General features: G+C 42.3%; 1 protein-coding gene, 1 long non-coding RNA gene and 1 pseudogene across 11 annotated transcripts in view; 1 reads left to right on the top strand and 2 right to left on the bottom strand.

Annotated features, from left to right (window-relative positions):
* The window catches only part of LOC146063545 (uncharacterized), a 760,354-nt gene that overhangs the window by 10,897 nt on the left and 724,942 nt on the right, over window positions 1–24,515 (bottom strand). The window lies entirely within an intron of this gene.
* The window catches only part of ACOXL (acyl-CoA oxidase like), a 392,072-nt gene that overhangs the window by 199,919 nt on the left and 167,638 nt on the right, over window positions 1–24,515 (top strand). For all 3 annotated transcript variants that reach the window (XR_014471599.1, XM_083175998.1, XM_083175999.1), the window contains exon 14: window positions 16,526–16,635. Coding sequence is in view for 2 of the 3 variants with exons in the window: in XM_083175998.1 (XP_083032124.1) it covers window positions 16,526–16,635 (110 nt within the window). In the remaining variant the exon portion in view is untranslated. The remainder of the gene's footprint in view (window positions 1–16,525; window positions 16,636–24,515) is intronic.
* LOC146065225 (5S ribosomal RNA) lies at window positions 6,325–6,442 on the bottom strand (annotated as a pseudogene).

Raw genomic sequence — 24,515 nt, 5'->3', positions numbered from 1 at the left:
ACACATATATATATATATATATATATATATATGTGTGTGTATATATATATATATATATATACACACATTTGCACATTTTTTTATTTTATTTTATTTTTAACTTTTCCAGCAGCAGCATGATGCTGCTGCTGCTGCTGCTGCGGGGGGGAGGGGGGAGGAGGGGAGCGCAGCGTGCGCTCCGGACGTAGCGGTGGAGCCGCTGGAGCTGCTGCTGCTGCCGGGTGAGTGCCCGGCGGGTGGGAGGGGGGTGCTGCCACTCGGTGGTGATCGGTGCTGCACCGATCACCACCGTTTTCTGTGTTACCGAGCGGCTTAGCCGCCGGTAACACAGGAAACGCTGTGATTGACTGTTCAGATTTGAACAGCCAATCACAGCGATCGCCGACCGGGGGGGGCACCCCTGCCCCCCCTGGGCGACGAGGGGGGATGTCTGCTGTCAGGGACAGCAGACATCTCCTAACTGTCACCGCGTCTATAGACGCAGTGACAGTTAGAATCCATGACGTACATGTACGTCAAATGTCGGGAAGTACTTCCCGACCATGACGTACATGTACGTCAAATGTCGGGAAGGGGTTAAATGTCTAGGCTGGTTATTGATAGGGGGTTCTAATGCATTTAAAAATGTATTCTTTTAAAAATCTTTCTAAGGGGATATTCAATCTGGGATTTCGATTGTCCGAACTTTCCGTCAGTCGGAATTCAGGCCTGTTTTTGCCCGGCTCAACAGTATCTCGACAGGCGTAATTCAATGTTCCATCTGTCGAGTGCCAAAAAGTGGGCTTGCCAGCAAAAACGCCCGTGGATTGACAAGAAACGGCCGCGAATTTGACAATCCATGGCCGTTTCCGACAAAACAGATCAGACTGATATTAAAGTCGGATCTGTTCTGTCGAGATCTACCTTCAATGCTGTCGGAAACTACAGCATTTTATAAGTAATCCTTGCGGGGCTTGTGGGGAAATGAACAGGACCATTTTAACATTGAATCCTATGGAAAATCGCGATTTGGTCGCGATGCGATGCGATTTTGTCGAAAATTGCGTCGCATCGCATCTGATTGTATGCCTTAAGTTAAGGATTTGCCTTTGCGAGTGAACCAGAGTAAGGGCCATTGTGCAGTGTGAATGACTCAGTGACCCACCATTACAACCAAGGTAACGAGCAGGGTTAAATCTGGTTCAACGCGGCTTGCTGCGCAGCGATCTGAGATACATTCACAGCATATGATTATCTCATCTCCAAGCACCGGCTCAGCACGTGCCTCCGGTGATGTCATCGACCAGGGTTGGGCCACCAGTCTGAAAGGGGTCTAAGCCAGGTTGCATCGGGGATGGACCCCTGTGCACACTCCTGGATGCCACCCAGTTTTGCTGTTGAAAGTGGAGTAACATACTGCCATTCTCTCACCAAAAGTGGTATGAATAAATTAGAACACTTGCATGTTTTTGCCAGCCAATACATTAATTAAACCAAGTTGTGTCCATAGCCCAAGGGTTGCTGTATGACATAATATGTCAATCAGAAGTACGCGTGCTGAACAATAGTGTGCTTAGCCATACAGCTCCCTGAGGCATTGGCTGATAGGACTTAAGGCCCCCATACACTAGCCGATTTTGGTCAGATTTCAGTCGGATCTGGCCGAAATCGGACCAAAATCGGCTAGTTTTGATGTCCCCTCAGATCCGATGCGCGGTCCCGTGCGCATCGGATCTGCGTCGGGTGGTCGGACCTGCTGCACGTCCGACCACCCGACTTGGGACCTAGTGGGGCGGCGAGGCGGTAGAGGGAGCAGGGGGGGCTGGGGACGCTGCGGGGGACACAGGCGGCATAGAGCCGCGCAGGGGGAGCCGGCGGGTGCTGTCAGTATTGAATAAAAAAAAAAAGCCCATACAATGCATGGGCGGGCTGTGATTGGCTGAGCGCTCTCTCAGCCAGTCAGCAATTGTCTGAGAGAGCGCTCAGCCAATCACAGGCTGCCCATTCATTGTATAGGCTTTTTTTTTCTAGCACTGACAGCTCCCGCCGGCTCCCCCTGCCCGGCTCTATGCTGCCTGTGTCCCCCGCAGCGTCCCCAGCAGCGGGGGACACAGACGCTGTCCCCGCAGCGTTACCAGCAGCGGGGGACACAGACGCTGTCCCCGCAGCGTTACCCCCCCCCCCCTGCTCCCCGGGTTTTTTACATGTGATAAATCGAGACGATTTATCACATGTAAAAAATGGCACATCAAGTGCCAATCTAATCAAGCTCCCCCGGGGAGCAGCCGGGGAAGCTCAGGGGGAAGTCGGGGGCGACTTGTCCTAAGGACAAGTCGCCCTTGTGTATGGGGGCCTTTACAGTATGTGCAAGTTACATTACGTACATTGGGTCTGATGGTTGTTGGTAATTGCTTCAACACAGAACAGTTTTGTTTATTCATGCCTTCTGCAGCCTGACCTAACAATTTCTCATGCTTCGTTTGATTCCCATCATTGTCATCTCTTGCACCAGCCATTCGCCTATTGCAAATAGGCATTGAATGCGGTAGAAATCCGTTCGATGTCTATTCGATTTTGATTAAAATTAATCGATACAATTAAAATCGATTTGAAAAGTAGTCAGACTCACACTGTGTGCGGGGCATTACTTTTTACATCATTTTTGGTGAACATTAACAACATAAAGAAGCTTATGGTAGGTTTAAAAAAAATGGGTGTTGTATTTTTTAATTCCATGTTACAACGAATAAGTAACCTGATTCTATTACAGACTCTTGGAGATGTAGTAAATACTATTACAGGGACTGTAGGTTTAGCCTTCAATTTTCAAAATTAACAAAACAACTTCTACAACTATTCTATCTATAAGCTATTTCTATACACATGATACTATAGCTCATGAACTTAATACATGTCTTAATAATTGACCTTTTACAAAGGAGGATTAGGTACCATAATCCATTTGTTCTTTCGCAGCCATAAAAACGCCCCTGGTTTGGATGGTGTTTACATAACTATTTATAAAACCAATAGAAAATTGCCTCACTGCTACTAAATGTGGATTTGGGTGCAGCAAAATGGGATTCCATTCATCTCACAGGAGGAAACAGTTGTAATTTCTGAATCATAGCATTCTAATTTACTTTTGAACACAGATGTTAAAATCCTAGCAAAGAGTCTGTCAACCGGGATTAACCTTGTTCCGGGAAATGTGATTAATACAGATCACTTGGGGTTCATACAAAATGTAAAAAACGCTTCAAATCTTAGACAGCAGTTTAATAGTCCGGAAGTTTCTTCTGGTGATGCAGGAATTGTTTCTTTATTTGCTAATGCTAGAATGGAATTAGTTATCAGAGGTAGCAGGAATATTTCATTTTGGTCTACACTTTTTATGGTAGGGTGAAGAGGTCACTTTAATATTTGGCACACTGAGCAAGAGACAGTATCAGAGTATTTGATTTTTGTCAGAGCCTCTGTTCAGTGGTAACTCTACTTTTATAAAAAATAAAAAATAAAACACTCCCAGACTAAAGCATGAAGAGACTAATTGTTCCCTGAAAAGGTACATATCTGCTGTATCTGCATATCTGCTGTATAAAAAGCTAAAATAGATGATAACCCAAAAATAGATAATAACAAAAATAGATGATAACCCATAAAGTACTCACTCAAAGCCTCTTTGTTCCACACATCCCCAGAATGTATAGGAGTAGGAGGATATTATAAGGATGTGGGGTACAAAAAAAAGGCTATGAGTGAGTTCTTTTTTGGAAAATATCTATAATGCTTTGTTACAGCAGATGTGTCCATCACTGCTAAGTGCCTCACATGTCCTCCTCATCATTGTCCCGTGCCTCACAGGATCTCCTCATCACTACCCTGTACCTCACATGTCTTCCTCATCATTACCCCATGCCTCACAGGTTCTCCTCATTACTAGCCTGTACCTCACATGTCCTCCTGATGACTTGCCTGTGCCCTCCTCATAATTTCCCCATACCTCAATTATTGATTGGCAGCTCAATATGTCTAGACAACTCATCTGGACGGTCATTTTCCCTTCCAGCTGTGATATCAGTGTTGGCCAGTGCTTAAGGTGGTCCTGGAGAGGTGGTGGAAGTTGAACTCATTTCCCTCTGCCACCTAATTCTCCCCATTTTTCCCCATATTAGGCAGAGCCAGGGCCAGTGGTAGGGTTTTTGCCCCCCTATTCAAAATATAAAGCTTTTCTGTTAGAATAACTGTACAGGGCCAGGGTCGAGGTTGAAGTAGTCCCTCACCATTGCAGGTGGTGGAACTCAGTCCCTCCCCACACACACACTTAACTCCTGATGTTGGCGGTCCCTGCAGCCAGTGTATTGATGATTGTCAGGTTTTCCACACACACAGCCAGACACGCTGATCTATCTGCATTTGCTGCAGGGCTGACTGGATATGTATATTGGATGTACCCACCCACTGATGGATAATACGACCAATGTGGACCTAGCCTTACAGTACAGACTGTTAGAATGGGATAGCAAGCAATTATCAACTTACAGTATATAGGTAGTAATATAGATAATGTATGTAGGTTGTATTCTTCTACATAGTCCTCCGCAAACTTTCAGATCAGTATTGGAAATTGAGTGGTTGACATAAGTGCAAAATATAATTTGGGCCCCTCCTGCTCCACTTCAACCCAAGTTCACAATATGCAACACAGCAGTGAGGGACAGGTAGAGGGTGACAGGGAGAGGCAGTGTGTGACCAGGAAAAACAGTGGTTGTCAGGGGCAGCAGTGGGCCCCATAGTCCTCAGGGGCCCCGGTGCACTGCACCCGCTGCACCATTGCTAGTTCCGCCTTTGTTTCAGTTATAGATGTACTAAGCCTTGAAAAGAGATAAAATGGAGAGTGATAAACCGCCAACCAATCAGCTCCTACCTGTCATTTTTCAAACACAGTCTGTATCATGACAGATAGAAGCTGATTGGCTGGTTGTTTTTCATTCTCCATTTTATCACGTTTTAAACTGAGTACATTTGGGGCCTTATTCATAGAAACATAGAATTTGACGGCAGATAAGAACCATTTGACCCATCTAGTCTGCCCCTTTTTTACCCTTCAGGTAACCCTTTTTAATCCTTATTTCTTTGTAAGGATATTCATATGCCTATCCCAAGCATGTTTAAATAGTTCTACTGTCTTAGCCTCTACCACCTCTGATGGGAGGCTATTCCACTTATCCACTACCCTTTCTTTCTAACATTTCCCCTGAACCTACCTCCCTCCAGTTTCAGTGCATGTCCTCGTGTTCTATTACTTCTTTTCCTTTGAAAAAAATGTTATTCTGGTAACATCGCTCCCCCGCGTGTTTGCCTGTGCAGACACTGAGTGCGAGCGGGCACGGAAAAGCTAGTTCGCCGTCCCTTTCACACGTAGCAGTGCTGGCAGGGGGGTGTGGGGCGGCGGTGATGGGCTGCGCCCATGGGAACACCCAGCATTTCAGTTGTAAACATTTTTTCAATTTATAACATATACATCATTGTTGAGTTATAACACTAGGATTGAGATTCTGGAAGTAGAGTAACCAGATTAGATTTTTATTTTCAAATTATAATTTCAACATTCAGTAGCGTTCACCATACAAGGAACGTGTGATCTGGGGAACAATAACCGAGAAACACATTCTGATTCTGTGATTTACAATGCTCTTTCGAAGAGTTGGGGTGGATCGTCACAAGCAAGCAATAACAATAAAGTATCAGTCGTGAAAATTTTTATTGAACAATCGATATGAATACCAACATATGACCAGTGTGACAACAACTGTCAGTGGTACTCGGTTGGTGGTGCTCCCAAGAGTTCAGCAGTAAAGCTGATTGGAAGTGGGGTGTCCAGAGGAGGACAAAGGAAGAACAAAACTAGGTTTTTGGGGCACTCTTTTTAGAATCATAAGGTGTAAGGTAGTAAGATGGTTGGAATTAATACATAACTTTTATTAGAGTTCACTTAAGATAAATTGGCGTCAATAATAAATAAATACAATATATCAAGTAAATACAGTTTACAAATGGTGCATCACATTATAAGTATATAATAACAATTGAAAGTCACATGGACTAGGCGAAAATGTTTTACACCGAGGAGACCACCCCCTGTTGAGTCGAAGGGATATTCGACCCGTGGAAATATCCCTAATAGGAAAATTGACGGGGAGATTCACAATGCTGACAGTTATCTACTGCTCAGTGGGTTGCGTTATGAGAGATTAGGTACAGAAAAAATGATGATAAGATTAAGAGTAAGAACAAGAAAAATTGGTCATTGGTGTCGTGCCTGTTATTCGAGGTGTCCCGCTGTTCATACGACACCAGATCTTCCCTATCAGTCGCCTGATTAAGTACTGATCTGGCCAGACACTGTTTAGCTGCTGAGATCGGACGAGATCAGGCGGCCCAGTGGTGTATGGTCGTATACTTAGTATATTGGTGTAACGACACAGGACTGACAAAGAGGACCATAGGTTGCTTCTGCTTTCCAGAGACACACCGGGTGACCAAGGCCTGATACGCAAGGTATTGCAGGACGGGTCAGGTATGCCTGGGGATGAGAGAGCAACGATATAAGAGAGTACAGGACACTGAATTTATTGCAGTGACCAGACAATGCTCTACCAAGCAAAATAATATCAGAAAGCTAAAAGAAGGTTCCTAAGATATCAGTAGGACAGTGAGCGTCCGTATCATTAGCACTTACTGTATGAGTCATAGTGACTCACATAAGTTGTCTAGACAGTGCGCATAGAAGTTACACTAGGTGTTTGTTTCACTAGTGAAATCTAATGCCAAGAAGAAAAGGTATTCATACTAAAGATCCTATTGCTGATAACACCATGGCAATGGGGGGAAGAATGCAAAACTTTAATACACAGATAAAAAAAAAAAAAAAAAAAGCTCTGTTGGCAAACTAAATGATCATTACCCCCATTGCCTGCATACAGTGGGCAAAATGTACTTTTAGTTTTATTATGATAGGCCCCTTAACAGAGTTAAAATTTCCTTAGCTGGCGCTTATTTCATGCACAGATAATATTTATTAGCAGATCTGAAGATGTTGGCTGGGATTCCTGATGGAAGCTTTTCCTCCTGTGCTCACTAGACTTGCTTTTGGGGTAATTGTTTCCTAGCACGGCACCCCCGATGTCCATCTTGCAGCATCTCATCGCATCATATAGCCGCATGCGATGCAATGCGTTTTTTAATTGTACAAGCACACTGATGGGTGCTTACAATGTTAAATGCACCCCCACGCCACCCCCACTATCAACGCAAAGGCGAAGCGCAAACCTGGTACGCGTCCTCCGACCTTTTCATACCCCCACTATCCACGTCTGCGTGGACTTGATTCTAGATAGTGTGGCGAGCGCAGCGAGCCCCCTGAGGGGACGAGAATTACTGCACATGTATTCCGCGTCCCCTCGCGGGGCTGGCTGCGCTCGCCACGCTTCGGGCTCGGTGGCTCGCTGCACTCGCCACACTATCTAAAATCAACTCCACGCCGACGTGGATAGTGGGGGTATGAAAAGGTCGGAGGAAACGTACCGCTGCGCTCGCCACGTTTCGGGTTGCCGTTGATCCTGGGGTGGCGTTGACTATGGGGGACCATTTAACATTGTAAGGACCCATCAGGGTGCTTGTACAATAAAAAATCGTATACGATGGCATCGTATGCCATTGTATGGCATGCGATGCGATATTTTATTGTACAATATCGCATCGCATACCATTGTATACCTTATTTAGTACAATGGTATACGATGTGATCGGCGCCGTGCTAGGAAACAAGTACCTCTTTTGGTAATACAATTTTGCAGTAATTGTCTGACATCTAGGTCTCACAAAACTCACACACTTGTAGGTCTCATTGCACAAGGCATTGTGGCTGGATCAGTGATTAGTCAATTTCTGCTACTGTAAATCTGGGCCGGACTGGCCATCTGGCACTTCTGGCAAATGCCAGAGGGGCCGATTTCTTTTTGCAAGGTGGAGGCTCCCGATTGGTGCACAGATAGAGCCACTGGACTCGAAGTGGGTCCGGCGGCTCTCTCCTTGAGCCACTGAGGTCCAGGAGAGATGGGGCATCACAAGCCGCTATTCCCCTCTCACCTGCAAGCCGGGAAAGGCAGAGCACGCATGCGCGGTGTATGTATGCACGCGCATGCGTGTGTCCGTTGTGTGAACGTGTCCTGCAAAGGATGCACGCGTGCACAAATGCCAAGGCAGAATCGGCGGCCCATTCCATCGCTGCCGTGAATCCAATAATGTGCTGTTGGTGAAGCCTGAGGACAATATTGATGATCATTCTATGAAAGGACTTTGTAAATACTAGCATATATCCTGTATAGGCAGTGCCGGTTTGCTCCTTATAAACGAGTGCATTCCTTCGTGTAATCCCTTTGAGTCTTAATGCATCCCCGAAAGCTAATTTTTGGGCATAATTATACATCGTGGCAACTCTGCACAACTTGCCACTCCTTTAGAAACATCCTCACTGAACACGGTAACCGAATGACGGATCAACAACCTCTAGATAGACCATGTTATGGTGACCACGCTTAGCCAAACCCATCTAGTTGAACTTCTAACGATAGTCGAGCACGTCTATATCAACAGTAAAGGAAGTTAGATGCCAGCGTGACGTGCACACGTGACGTGAGATTTTCAAGATTTTTTTGGGTGACAAATGTCACCGGTTGACTTGGTTCATACTTTACTATCCAAGTGGACATAGAGGGGGATTATAGTATTGTGCCGAGCATAGGGAGGCGCAGTGCCCAAAGCATGGCGAGCACAGCGAGCCATGTGAGGGGACACTGCGCACATATACAGAGTCTACGGTGACTCCTGTGACATTCAGCACCAACAACCATGAAAAACTCATGTCGACCATGTGACCATGAACCACATTCCCGTCGCTCTAACGCTCATGTCTAACTTCCGTCACTGTCGCTCTAGATGCGGTTGGCTATCTTTAGGTGTCTAACTAGATGGGTTGAACTAAGTGTGGTGGACCATAACATGGTCGATATAGACAGCGTTGATCCTCTATACCATAACCACTAAACAATGCCCATGTGAGAATGCACTTGTACATGCTCTATTCCAGAGTATGCCAGAAAGATACTATACTGTATGTGCAACTCTCCATTAGCCCCATGTGAACCTGTTGCCTATATATACTGGAGGGAGCCATACACCGGGATGAGAAATATATTCAGCCTAGTATGTGTTCCAGCAAGTATTTTACATTGCCAGCTCATAGGTTGAAACAGCGAGAAATTCTGAGCGCTATGGGTTAATGTGTATGTGCTGTGTGCAAATGGCTGCCCTCTAGGAGGGGGTTGCCGCCCCCAAAAAACAGGAGTTTATAAAGAAAAAAAGAGATACCAGTAGGCGCCTCTTGCACACAAGTATAAAATTTATTGAATAAACATATCATGCGAACATTGATAGTGCTGTACAAATTAATCAACACAGGATATACACAAGAAATAAATGCAATAAATAAATGAATGAAATATGGTACTAATGAGACAAATTAGTATACAAATAAAAAAAAAATATATATATATATAATAAAGAAAAATAGATAAAAATAAAAATAAAAATAAATATAAAAATAAAAAAATGAAAATAAAAATAAAAATAATAATAATAATAATAATAAAAATAATAAAATAAAAATAAAAGAGGGGGGGGGGGGGGAAGAAGAAGAAGGAGGGGGGAAGAAAAACTGCGCAAATATATGTAAAAATCTTGTTATTAAAAATGCATGTGCAAAATTGGCAACTGTTTAAAGTGCAGTATATAGTTACCAGGTCCTGGTTAATTGGTTTCTTTTCATATGCGCATATGAACCAGGAGATGATATCCCAATTGGGAGATGAGTCACCAACACTTCGTGGGAATAAAGGAAAGACTTTGTAAGGACCCAACAGGGTATTTGTAATCCGCAAGGGTAATTTTGAGATACCAGCAGGATAGATGATATAACGCTGTAGTCGACACTTTTGTCGATGAAGTCGGCAGCTCGTAATCTTGTGTAGCAAACTGGTTACTCTGCAGCAGAATTAGGTCTGAGATGGTGAACCATGCCAATTGCCCTGCGTGCTGTGTTGGTTGTTAGTGGAGCGGCTGTGCCGGCCAGACAGCCAAACACAAGCCGCTAAACACTGACGCGGGCAAAGGCTGTTTGAAAGTGTCGGTCTCTTGCGCTCCACCAGAGACACGGGGCGGCTGTATCTTTGCAGAGAGTTCAGTGTCTGCTGCCGTCTTCCGTTAAAAGCCACTGCTGCGCCCGTACGTGATTGCCAGGGACCGAGGTTGGGTGAATATAATAAGACTCCGTAATTGAGTATTTACCTCCAGGTCCACTGTTTCAAATGGCAGCAGCGGGGCTCAGGTCCAAGACGCGTTTCGCGGCGAAACGCGTCTTGGACCTGAGCCCCGCTGCTGCCATTTGAAACAGTGGACCTGGAGGTAAATACTCAATTACGGAGTCTTATTATATTCACCCAACCTCGGTCCCTGGCAATCACGTACGGGCGCAGCAGTGGCTTTTAACGGAAGACGGCAGCAGACACTGAACTCTCTGCAAAGATACAGCCGCCCCGTGTCTCTGGTGGAGCGCAAGAGACCGACACTTTCAAACAGCCTTTGCCCGCGTCAGTGTTTAGCGGCTTGTGTTTGGCTGTCTGGCCGGCACAGCCGCTCCACTAACAACCAACACAGCACGCAGGGCAATTGGCATGGTTCACCATCTCAGACCTAATTCTGCTGCAGAGTAACCAGTTTGCTACACAAGATTACGAGCTGCCGACTTCATCGACAAAAGTGTCGACTACAGCGTTATATCATCTATCCTGCTGGTATCTCAAAATTACCCTTGCGGATTACAAATACCCTGTTGGGTCCTTACAAAGTCTTTCCTTTATTCCCACGAAGTGTTGGTGACTCATCTCCCAATTGGGATATCATCTCCTGGTTCATATGCGCATATGAAAAGAAACCAATTAACCAGGACCTGGTAACTATATACTGCACTTTAAACAGTTGCCAATTTTGCACATGCATTTTTAATAACAAGATTTTTACATATATTTGCGCAGTTTTTCTTCCCCCCTCCTTCTTCTTCTTTCCCCCCCCCCCCCCCCTCTTTTATTTTTATTTTATTATTTTTATTATTATTATTATTATTATTTTTATTTTTATTTTCATTTTTTTATTTTTATATTTATTTTTATTTTTATCTATTTTTCTTTATTATATATACAGCTCATAGGTTGGCAGTCAATATTTAGACCCCATATATTACAGATAGACACCTGAAAAGGTCGACATAGGTAATATGTCAACATGACAATGGATTCATACTTTACCACCCATGTGGACTACGATACCTCCACTGTGTATAGTGCCCTGCCTCCACTGTTAGTGGTAACCTGTGCCGAGCACAGCAGGTGTGGAGCGTGGCAGATTGCCCAAAGCATGGCTTACAATGGTAAATGGCACAAAAAAAACCTTGTGTCAACGTATTTTTGTGTCAACCTTTTGTACCTGTCGACATTTTCAGGTGTCAACATTTTACATGTTGATCTATTTGCAGTATGTTTAGTAAATTAAAGTACATATTTTAGCAATGCAAATTTTCTAAAATAATGTACATATAGTCAATGTACAGTACAGATTGAAAGGGGGAAAAAAAGGAAGGAGGCTGCAGGTTCTCGGATCACAGTGTATAACAATCAAAAGAATCACCGTTTACATGTATTATATTCAAGCAGCAGTCAGATGTGGACACTTGGGCCACATATACAAGAAAGAGAAAAACAAACTGCGCTAAAATACAAAAATTAGCATAAAATATGAAAGCAATTAAAATACTAAATAAAAGAAAACCAATCTCATTCGGAATTCGCTATAGCCGGCACTATTAATACTGTTAGTAACAGTCACATACTGTATGGCAAAATTAGTATGTACAGTCCTTATAGTGCTATTAGGTTCATTAGTTTGTGCATGCAATAAACTCCATTAGATGAAATGAGCAGATGGGTTAGTAGTTAGTTGTCCAAATACGGTCTTGATTACTCAGCAAGATGTTATGATGGAAATTTGTTAATACTGTCCTGTGTAATATTTACCATTTTCCAACAGTCAGGAATGCTGGCCTCGGCCAGATTGGCAATAAAGAAAATAAGCGGTCACCCCAGGGACTTATTTTAGTAGTGCAGGCAGCTCTTGGCTTTGTTAGCACGCCACTGCCTTGTTAGGGTCCGCCCACGTGCTGGTCGTCACTGGGGGAGAAACTGGTGCCAGAAAACAGAACCTCTTCTGGTACCAGTTTCTCCCCCAGCGACAACCAGCATTATAGAGGGTGCATTATAGAGGGATAAATATGGCATGGATATATGTATATTTGACAACATAAATAAAGTGTCATTATTTAATATTTATTAAAATGTACCACATTCATATCTTAGAACTGCTACAGCAGCTGACCCTACAACAGTCTCTACGTACTGTACATTCTAGTCTAGTAGCACTTTATTTCTAGAAGAAATAGTACACACTGCTAAACAGCTTGTACGTCTGGTCACAAATATTGCACAATATATGTTACCTTTTGCACAACATTATAACTTGTTACGTAATAGAAATTCATTCTAGTTTAACATAATGTAACAAGCACATAGAATTATATTTTGTTCCTATGCAATCTGCCCTAGAGATTGTAGGCTTTCGCGCAGGGCCCTCCTACCACTGTCAGTTTGTTACTACCCAGGTTATTTTATCACTGTTTTCTATTGTAAAGCACAACGGAATTTGCTGCCCTATATAAGAAACTGTAAATAAATAAATGTGGTATACAGATGAAGCCGCTCTCGGTCAGTCTCGGCAATGAGACACGCAAGCACGTAAGACGCATGCGTGTCCCCATCCATCCGCCAGCGCGTCTCATTGCCGAGAATCGGGCGCATGAGTCTCGTGCAGGCGCGCCCCATTCTGTCGGATGGTGCATGGTGCACCTGGAGCAGTTATATGAGAGCGGCTCCATCTATATATGCCCATGGTATCTGTGCTATTAGTTTAAAACCCCAGGAATGCATTTGAAAATGGCTTGGCATGAGCTATTTCAGATTTATTTAAAGCTGGATAAGGGTTCCTGGGGTTATGGATGAAGAGTGAGGGGGGGCTCCATCCATTAGGCCCAGTCAGGGTCTTTAGGGCCTTAGCCTCACAGGAGGCTAATTGGTACTTACTCCTGCCTGGGTGTAAAAGCTTGTCAGTTAGACAGGAAGTGTCCCCTTGCCTGGGGAGCAAGCTGCTTGCTTGTATAGAGTTATTGCCTGAGTGATGCATTGTGTGGCTGTTTTTCATCATTTGGACAGCAGGTCCTTCACATACATATTGTAGAACAGGAACTTTATGTCTAGTCAGTACCGTATAGTCTAAAATTTGTTTCTTTTAATTTTTATCTTTGCTGCAAATAAAAATAGCTGAGGCAATTTGCACCGAATATCCTTGAATAGCGTTTCACTATTTGGGTTTTTGTTAAAAAAAAATGCACCCAGTAGACATCATCATATATATAAAACCTTATGATATATATATATATATATATATATATATATATATATATGGAGAAAAGCTGCTAGAACTCCTTTGTGTTATACCCCCAACGGGGTGTGCTGCCCGGGTGCCTGTAGCTGCCAAGGGATGGCGGATGCAGGGACAGGAGGTGCGCGGCACTCACAGGACTTTCAACATCAAAGTAGACAGAATACCAATACGATCGTATTGGTATTCTGTCTACTTTGTTGTTGCAAGTCCTGTGAGTGCCGCGCACCTCCTGTCCATATATATATATATATATATACATATATATATATATATATATATATATATATATATATATATATATATATATATATATATATATATATATATATATAGCAGCACTTGTTTCCCCTTTAGAGGGAAAGAAAAACCAGCACTCACGGTTAGATGAAAGAAGTAAGTGTATTTCAAATGTTCATGGTGTTCACTAGCCTGTTGGCAGTCCCAACAGCTGTTTCAGCCGGCAGCGTGCCAGCCTTCATCAGGCGTGAAGGCTGGCACGCTGCCAGCTGAAACAGCTGTTGGGACTGCCAACAGGCTAGTGATCACCATGAACATTTGAAATACACTTACTTCTTTCATATAACCGTGAGTGCTGGTTTTTCTTTCCCTCTAAATGGGAAACAAGTTCTGCCATAATTTCCTTTGTTTGGACCTTGCACCGCATCTCTACAATAATTGTAATTGAGTGCCACCTTGCTTATACATCTATGCTATATATCTATATATCTATCTATCTATATATCTATATATATAGATAGATAGATATATAGATATATAGCCTCTCTAGCCCTCGCAGAATGACTAAAATTTTGAATTGTACAGACATTGCATGACAATAAGTGGCTTGACGGAATAAGATAAATGCCATTACCTTATGACTCTAGTTTATACCTGTCCTGGAAGCTTATTACATTATCTCTACCCACTTGATTCTTCAGTAAGGGATGCCTAGAAAATTCTACATTTGGCAATCCTGATTTCCATGGTAATGAAAACTTTCATTATTTTTGTAACTGTACAGTTATGAATATGACAAAAATATCAAGTTGATATTTTTCTTGGTGTTGAATTGCTTTTTATGCAATCCATCTGTGTTCTATTTAAGATCTGCACAACCCGCAATGCCTTGCTGTGTTCTCTTTTTCACTTTTTTTTTTAAACTTTCTTTATTGAGACATCTTAGACATAATACATAGAAGAAAGGAGATATTATGTATATATTTGTCATATTCAAGAATAACAAATAATAAGGTCTCTTTTTCACTTTTAAATCAGAAAATTTATGAAAATATTTGTATTTTTGTTAACATAAATCACAAACTATAAGAGGAAGTATTGTAATTTGTTTATTCAGTTATTAATGATTGTAAATTCTGCCGTTTCCAGAATATTATGTAACTAATGTGGCAACCAGAATCCCAAAATAAATTATGTTATGAGCAGAGAGGTTTTGGTATGATCATCTGAGCTCTTACTGTAATATCCATTGTAAACATCTCCCTTCCTGTGTCTTTGCCAGACCTGGTGAGAGGAGTGAGTGATTGGCAGCCAAACTGGTCTCCCCTCAAGAGGGGTTTTAAAAAGGAGGTATTTATGAGAGGACAGCTAAGAAAAATAACTGTCAGATATGTGGCTTGAAGTAGCTAGGAACAGGTAGCATTTTACCAGCTATTCCGCTGAAATCCTGTTATTTGTTCTAAAATTCGTTGCTTCCCCTCCAAATTGCCCCTTATCTTGAGATATCCACTTTTGTCTGTATGGGGCTTTGTGGAAGGTTGTTTGTAAAGTGTCTCCCTGCATACTACCTGAATTTCTGAGCTTCCAGGCCCTCAGCAATACGGAGACTTGGCGTTCCTGGCTCCAGCTCATGTGGTTGCCTTGTAGAGTGGCGCTTACCTGCTGGTTGTCTCCTGATCTTCGGCTGTGTTCTCTGGGGTCCTTCCCCTGGCTCTCACAGTTAGTTTCCGCTTTGGTTCACTCCTGCTTATGCCACCATTTTGTTGCTGTGAACCTCCCAGGCACATCTATTGGATATCCCTGCTGCTCCGGTGCCTCATAGTTTGTGACCTGGACTGTCGGCTGGCTTGTCTGTCTCAGCATTAGTGCTTTATGCCTGTTGCCTCCCGTTATCTTGTTCTCTCTGCAGTTTCTGCTGATGAGCTCTGGTGGTTTGCTAGTCATGCCAATCTTGTCGCTGGGCTCCTCCACAGCTGGTGTTCCAATCTCATTGCTGGTCGGGAGCGCCTGCATTGGGACACTTTCTCCTGCCAGCTTGGCATATACTGCACCTGCTTGCAGTGATTTTGCATTTATCCATGGCTGTATAGTTTCGGTATGGATAATTCTTTACAACAGATCCTTCACACAATGAATGCGTTTATTTAGAGGCTTCTCCATAAGTTTGGAGACCTGTAAGTGAATATTTTTGTTTATTCTGTCCTATTATGTGGCAATTCTACAATGGTTCTGTGATGTGGGATACTTACATATGATATTTATTATTTTGGAATGTGACATTTATGCCGCACATCATGCCTTGCGGACCTGAATGGCACCTTTGGGTACTTGTTAGTTAGTTTTGGGTATCCTTGCTATGAATATCGGGCTAGTCGCTGTTTTCCACATATGCTGAGATGCACTATTATTTATATATACGATTCTTCCCTCATAATAGTACGTGTGTGTGTGTGTGTGTTTGTGTACATTTTTTAATGCACCCTGATGGAAATGTTTCAATAACATAGAAACATTGGTTATTACTTGCTTCTGGTTTGTCATTGAAAGGGCTGAAAGAAAGGGTTTTTAGTCATTCTGATAATCATTTTCTGTTTGAGTTAATTGTCAATATTAATGGTCTGATATTTTATTTCTTGTGAAGGTTGTGGTAAGGGAGCTTCTTGCACAGTACACCAGGCAATATGAAGAAAGCCCAGTCTTTGGCCTTCTAAAAAACTGGACCAGCTCTATCGGTGACAGGCTAAGAACAAGGTATGTATTGTAAAAATCTATGTACAAAAGATTTCTTGTACATTGCGATATGCCATATTCATACGTCCTGCCAAGCTGACGGCTAGGTGCAGGTTGCCTGTTTATGAGGTGTTTACAGAGTATGGATACCCCTGAGGCAAAACCTATTGTGAGGTATTAACTAATAAATTGCAAATGTGCAGCCAGGTGTGTCACACCATTCTGCAACCACAACTGACACAGTGCAACTTTCATCCAATCCAGAAAATGACCAGAACTATTTTTATTAGTGTAAATATACCAAATAAAACATGTGATATATAATAGTTTAGCTAACAATTAGATAAAAACCACTCATTCAAACTTCAGAAAACTAGAAAATCTGCATTGGTGAAGCAAATGCTCTGTATTTCCCTTCCCCTGCATACATCCTGTTTGAATCCACTGCAGCCCCACAATCCTCCACAGCTTCCAGTGTGCATTGGACTTGATCAAGTGCAAGGAAAGCAGAATACTTGTCTGGTTACTAATAGCCCCTATTATGAAAAACATGCTTTTATGTTCTATGTTTTTGTGGATTTCCCCATGCTCTCTAGTTTCTTTCCACAATTTCAGAAATATACAGGTATGTAAGTGGACTACAAAACTTGAATGGTAACCAGAAATATGTTATGGATTGATGCGAGTAACACTCAATATGTAATAAATGTAAATAAATGATAATTAAAAAAATAGAAAAGCAAAACAATCTCTTGCAGTACCACCTGTTACCAGTAGGGACCACCTAAGACCATTAATACAGAGCCCTTTAATTCAAACGTTATATTATATTAATTTTAACATAGCATTTGATTGTCAGGTCAGGGAAAAAAAATATTTGGCTGGAATTCTGCCTGCGAAAATCCGGCACTTGTTATTTTTCCAAATAACATGTAACTCTCATCTATGGAATGCTCCCTGCATTATAATTGAATGACTTTACTAGAACTCAGAGGGCATATATTGGCATCTTTCTATTTAATATTGTTATTCAATTGTATAAAAAGACACACTCACCTATTATATTTGGACTTAAAAAGAAACAGGCAATTCCTCTGTGAACACGTTATAGGGCCCTTATTCTGGTTCACTCGCAAATTCAAATGGACAAAACCATGTGCACTGCAGGGGGGCAGATGTAACTTGTGCAGAGAGAATTAGATTTGGGTGGGGTTTTACATCAGATCTATATTGCAGTGTAAAAATAAAGCAGTCAGTATTTTCCCTGCACAGAAACAAAATAACTCACCCAAATCTAATTCTCTCTGCGCAAGTTATATCTGCCCCCCTGCAGTGCCTGTTTATCCTTTTAATTGTTTTATCAATATTAAATGTGATTGTTACCAGCGTTAATCTTTACTGATTTTCCACACTTTTTACACATTATTGCTCATGAAACAGTAGCAAGTTGAACTGTCATGGTCACCGAAGCTCCTGTCAAACAATAACTAAATAATTACTATTTAAAGTCAGCCATATTATCTATATATATGTCTAGTGTCCGTGAGTTTTCAAAACACTGCCATCTGCTGGCAGAGAGTGAAACTACATCTCTTTCTAACACATGCACAAACACAGAAGGTAGCAGACTAGCTTTTGAAGCTTTTGCTTCGAGTGGGCTTACTAGTAAAGAAAATAGTATTGAGGCTGAATAACCACCTTAAACAAACTGATACGACCCATAACAGTAAGCAGAAGTTTTTTCCATGCATGAAGCTTTTGTTTAAAATAACTCATGTTGTGCATCACATTACAAGCCAAAAAATTGGATTAATTAGGAGAGGTACATTTACCCAGCTACTGAAAGTAGAGAATCCATTGTAACAGCAGGGGAGGCAGGCAAAGAAACTACAAGGGAATATATGAGTAAGTAGTAGCTAGATAAATAGGTCTATAAGACTCTGGGTAAAGGGGGTCCTTGCAAGGCTTTAGTAACACTACAATTAGGGCCTCTGACATGTGAGGAGGAAAGACGCCAGCATCAAATAGAGCAATGTCAGCGATAAAAAAAAACCAGAAGCCTTTGCACCTTTACGTTTTCTAAGTGGCAACCTAGGGGGAGATGTACTAAGTCTTGGAGAGCAATAAGTACCAGCCAATCAGCTCCTAGCTGTCATGTTAAGGCTGTGTTTAAGAAATAAGAGAACCTGATTGTTATTTGTCTCTCCGCTTTATTACTCTCCAAGGCTTTTTACTTCTGTCCCTGTCTCTTGTGTTCTGTGTCCCAGTGAGGCACTGTTCGCTTAAATGTGCTATATATTTGTCATGTTGTTTGGATAATAAGTTGATAGTGCCTATTTTGGCAGTCAATAGTTCAACACCATAGAGGGGGGTATTCAATGTCCGCATTTTGCAGAAAATGTCAAAATAGTAGCCATATCCATACAGAATAGGAAACAATCTAAAAAGCAGAAAAGACGTTAGCTCCGCAATAGAACGTTTGGTGGCTGTTTCCATGAATGCAGATTCAGCATTTCAAAGAGCCGAGTCTGGAGATGTGAATCCCCACCGTTTCCCTAGTGAAAACTGCTGGGATTGAAAGCTCATATGCCATTATTTCCAAAAATCGTAAGTAACGGGAAACATTGAATATCCCCCATGGTCGGCATGGCAGTGGTTGATACATAAAAAGGTCACAGGTATAGAATTTTCTTCGAACTTCTTTATGTTTTACCATCCAGGTGGACTGGTTGGGAGCGGTAAAACATGGTTAGCTCCATGTGCTGAAATCTGAAAAAACTTTTGTCGATTTTTTTTTTCCAACATTCAATGTTAACCTTTTCCATGTATGGACCTTTTGTCTATATCGGCCTTGTGATCATCAACCTTTTTGGGGTTAACTTTTTCATTGTCGACCTAATATACGACACCCATTTGTCATATAATTTTGTTGAGGTTTATACTGTAGGTACAGGCAGGGCCAGATTAAAGGGGGGCACAGCGGGTCAGACTCAGTACCCCTGGGCCCCCCTCTATCTAGGGGCCCCCTGTGGTTGGAATGGGTTTTTTTTGTAGCTGAAGGTTTTGTGCATGGCAGCGGGGTAGTGCTACAGCTTTACCTATCTGCCAATATGACAATGATTATTGGTGCTGAGCATCAGGAGCCAAGGCACACTGACTGCACAAGTGTGCAGTGCATTACTGGGAGTTGACTAAGTCCCATGAGACTTTGCACAAGTGGTCAGAGACTGAGGGGCTTGTGCTGAGCTCTGCTTGGTGGAGCTTGTCATATGCTTCTCAGGCCCATGGATGACAGCAGCAGCAGCCTCGTCATAGGAGGGTTTTTTAATCAGAGGCAGCGCTGAGCCTGTCAGGGCTCCTACAGAGTAAAGTATAAACACAGGTTTTTCATGTAGTGTTGTAACACAGCAAACAACTAGAGGTTATATACTATAAGGAATACACATTTTCCAAATATTGCAATCATTTAGAGACTTTTCATCTGTACTGAAAAGAGGAAATTGCCAGAATAATATACCTGAAAGTATCATTATGATTCATAGTCATGGGTCTGAAAGTAAGCAAACAAGCAATCACAGTATGAGCAGATACAAATTAAGTCATTCAGCTATAACTAAAACCACAAAAAGCTAATAGATTACTTCATCTCATAGAGATATAACAAAACTAACAGTAAAGAGAAAGCCTGCAAAATACGACAAATCCTCTGCAAGCATTAATGTACGGTATAATATTATAAAGCATTAATATGGTATTTCTTGTTGTTTTTAATGATTGACCCCATTGATTTTATCCATTCCGATAGTTGTAGTTGTGATTGCCCAAAGTATTCATGTATCAGGGCAGTGGTTAGCAGTCCCCTGAATTTCCAAATTTCTGATAAATCCAGTTTGCTTTCCATTTCTCCCAGCTGTCAGTCAGGGAGAAGTTATGTCAATGGCAGATCCAAGATCCCTGCACGCTGGCTGGAGAGTTATATTTAATGGGGCAGCATGGACAGTGTAATGGTTAGCATTACTGCCTCACAGTGCTGAGGTCAGTGATTCGATTCCCACCATGGCCCTAATTTTTGCAGAGTTTGTATATTCTCCCCGTACTTGTGTGGGTTTCCTCTGGGTGCCCTGTTTTCCTCCCACAATCCAAAAATATACTGGTAGGCTAATTGGCTTCCAACAAAATAAACCCTAGAATGAATGTGTGTGCATGTACATGTGGTAGGGAATATAGATTGTAAACTCCACTGAGGCAGGGACTGATGTGAATGTTCAAATATGCTCTCTAAAGTGCCGGGGAGAATATACACACAGGGCATTATTCTAGTTCACTCTTTCTGACAAAATCCTTCTTATACCCCTTTCACACCAGCCTAAATTCCTGGGTACTACCTCTGGTGTGAAAGGTACCCGGAACAAATTACCGGGCTAATTTGCCGATAATCCAACCCTGCTTGGTAGCAGGGTTGTTCCCGGGTTCAACCCGGGGACCTGGCTGGTGTGAATAGGTAAGGGTATATTTACCCGGGTTGCCGAGTCCTCGGTGTCCTGTCCAGCCGGGAATTGACGCAGGCGGCGGGCGCAAATGACGGGACAGCCGGTGGATGATGATGACACATCTCTCCGGCGGCAGTGATGGCGCCGGAGAGCTGCGTCATCTTCATCCGCCGTCTGTCCCGTCATTTGCGCCGCCGCCTGTGTGGATCCCTGGCCTGTGCGGAGGACCAGCAACCGGGATGAGTATTCTCCCCACCTCCGCCGCCATCCCACCGACTGCCGATGCCATCCCGCCGACTGCCCGCCTCCTCCCCACCTCCTGCCGGCCTCCTTCCCGCCCCCTTCACACACCAGAAAATGCAGGGACATTTCTGGTGTGAATGGGTCCAAACCCGGGAATGTCCCTGCTTGTCCCGGGAACTGAATTCTCAGGTTTGTCCCTGAATTTCTGGTGTGAAAGGGGTATTAGATGGACAAAACCATGTGCACTGCAGGGGGGCAGACGTTACTTGTACAGAGAGAATTAGATTTGGGTGAGTTATTTTGTTTCTATGCAGGGTAAATACTGGCTGCTTTATTTTTACACTGCAATATAGTTTTCACTTTGAAGTAAAACCCCACCCAAATCTAATTCTCTCTGCACAAGTAACATCTGCCCCACCTGCAGTGCACATGGTTTTGTCCATCTAAGAAGGATTTTGTCTGAAAGAGTGAACTAGAATAAGGCCCACAGTAAGGCTCACAGTAAGGCTCATAGTTTTTACCATTGTTTCAGCCATGTGTCTGTTGTGTGGTTACAAATGCTTTGAATTGCTATACAATTCTACTTAACATTCTGTATTAATCATTTGTTTAAGATTATATAGTTAAATGTTTGCAATGGTGGAAAATGATTGTTCAACCAGAACTTAACATGCCAAAGCTAGGACATGCAACAAGTTTGTGAATAGTTAAATGTATATGTGCACCCTATTCTGAAGTCTGTGTAACGGTACATGTAAAGTGCATAACAGTACTATCTCCCATCACTACTGTTCAGTGCATTGTGCAGAGAAACGTATCATGCAGTATATTTGCATGGCGTATGTTCTTTGCATTGTGTCACAACAACATGCTCACTAGCCATATTATTGTAGATAGACTGAGACGTGTTCTACTGCAGATCCACCTGAGGACAGAAGGTGAATCTAATTCTGTAACAAAGGAAGTTGTGCTGTGTGGGTGTATGACCATTATCTGCATTCTTCCTAGCACTGATTCATTATCTGTCATGTCCTTAAATGAACTGCAGGGTGGTGGAATCATTTATCATATGTTGTCTTGACCACTGTCTTTCTGTTCTCTGACTGTACAAACCTCTATAAAATGTCATTCTGTTTGGGGTCACTTGGTCTGACTCACTGTTTACAAGCCTACAAAGTACTGTACTGTGAAGGTAGAAGGAGGTAATCCTGCGTGAGAAAGTTTCCTGGCTTTATCTGCTGCTTCCACATTGCTGTGTTGCTGTCAAACAAATGGGCAATCCAAACTCATTAGAATATTTCCTGTTTAATACTCAAATAAAGATAAAACTTTTATCATTTATTTTCCTTTCAAACATATATATATATATATATATATATATATATATATATATATATATATATATATATATATTGTGACTGTATTCACCTTTATGTAATGTTATAAAAACCGAAGTACTGGAATTACCCTCTAGTGCAATTATAATAAACTAGCAGTGTGAACGGATATACGTTTGGACATACTAAGAAAATAACTAAACTTAATGCAGTATGGAGGCATTCAAATGCACAAAACACCATGTAGCAATCAATTACTATGTATAGGAGACTTATATTATACTAGTAAGCCCGCTCGGAGCAAAAGCTTCCAAACTAGTAGATGTAGTTTCACTTTCTGCCAACAGATGGCAGTTTTTCAGAGCCACACTGACACTATATATATATAGTGTCATGCTGGAGGATGTTGCAGGCAGCAGAATGTTCTCCTTGACGTCTCCAGACTTCTTTCATGCTTTCATCTGTGAAGAGCACAGGGCGCCAGTGGTGAATTTGACAATCTTGATGTTCTCTGGCAAATGCCAAACATCCTGCACAGTGTTGGGCTGTAAGCACAACCCCCACCTGTGGATGTCAAGCCCTCATACCACCCTCATGGAGTCTGTTTCTGACCTTTTGAGTTGACACATGCACATTTGTGGCCTGCTGGAGGGCTCTGGCAGTGCTCCTCCTGTTCCTCCTTGCACAAAGGCGGAGGTAGAGGTCCTGCTGCTGGGTTGTTGCCCTCCTCCACGTCTCCTGATGTACTGGCCTGTCTCCTGGTAGCGCCTCCATTCACTGGACACTACACTGACAGACACAGCAAACCTTCTTGCCACAGCTCACATTAATGTGCCATCCTGGATGAGCTGCACTACCTGAGCCACTTGTGTGGGTTGTAGACTCCGTATCATGCTACCACTACAGTGAATGCACCACCAGCTTTCAAAAGTGACCAAAACATAAGCCAGAAAGCATAGGAGCTGAGAAGTGGTCTGTGGTCACCACCTGCAGAACAACTCCTTTATTGGGGGTGTCTTGATAATTGCCTATAATTTGCACCTGTTGTCTATTCCCTTTGCACAACAGCATGCGGAATTGATGGTCAATCAGTGTTGCTTCCTAAGTGGACAGTTTGATTTCACAAAAGTGTGATTGATTTGGAGTTATATTGTGTTGTTTAATTGTTCCCTTTATTTTTTGAGCAGTGTGTCTGTGTCTGTGTGTGTGTGTGTGTGTGTGTATGTGTATATATATATATATATATATATATATATATATTAGGGCGGAGTGAAAAAACTGAAATTGAGAAATTCAAAATCGGCTAGTGTGGAAAAGCTGTGACTTGACCTGAATAAGAGACGTGCAAAAGCTTTTTGATCTGAGGCAACATCTTCTGTTCTGGCAAGAGGCCTGAAGTTTCACGTTTTTGGTGAAAATGACGAAAACTATGAAGATGCTCCGATCTAGTTAAAATTATGTCAGGATGTCTTAGAACGGTTCATTAATATACTTTAGCATAGTAAAAAACAGTATGAGCTTGTCCTAGTGCAAAGTGAATGACTTTGGTGGGAGAAAAAATCCCTAATAATTGACCCATTTTCATGGTCACAATTGTGAATATTGTGTGTTTTCTCCTGAATGTGTTTATAATAGAAGAAGCACAAATACTCTAAATGGAATTTCGGTGACACTGTGTGAAATATAACACTGCATAATAGCCCTTAATCAGACCTGATCCCAGTACAAATTTGTTCTCAAAATGGGCAAAACAAATGCTGCATTGCAGGTGGGGCAGATGTAACATGCTGAGAGAGTTAAATTTGGGTGGGGTGTGTTGAAACTGAAATCT

This window comes from Crinia signifera, chromosome 3 (genome assembly GCF_055691185.1).
Source record: "Crinia signifera chromosome 3, ASM5569118v1, whole genome shotgun sequence".
Classification (NCBI taxonomy): Eukaryota; Metazoa; Chordata; class Amphibia; order Anura; family Myobatrachidae; genus Crinia; species Crinia signifera.
The sequence above is the reverse complement of the archived record's forward strand: the minus strand, read 5'-3'. Positions and strand labels throughout refer to the sequence as shown.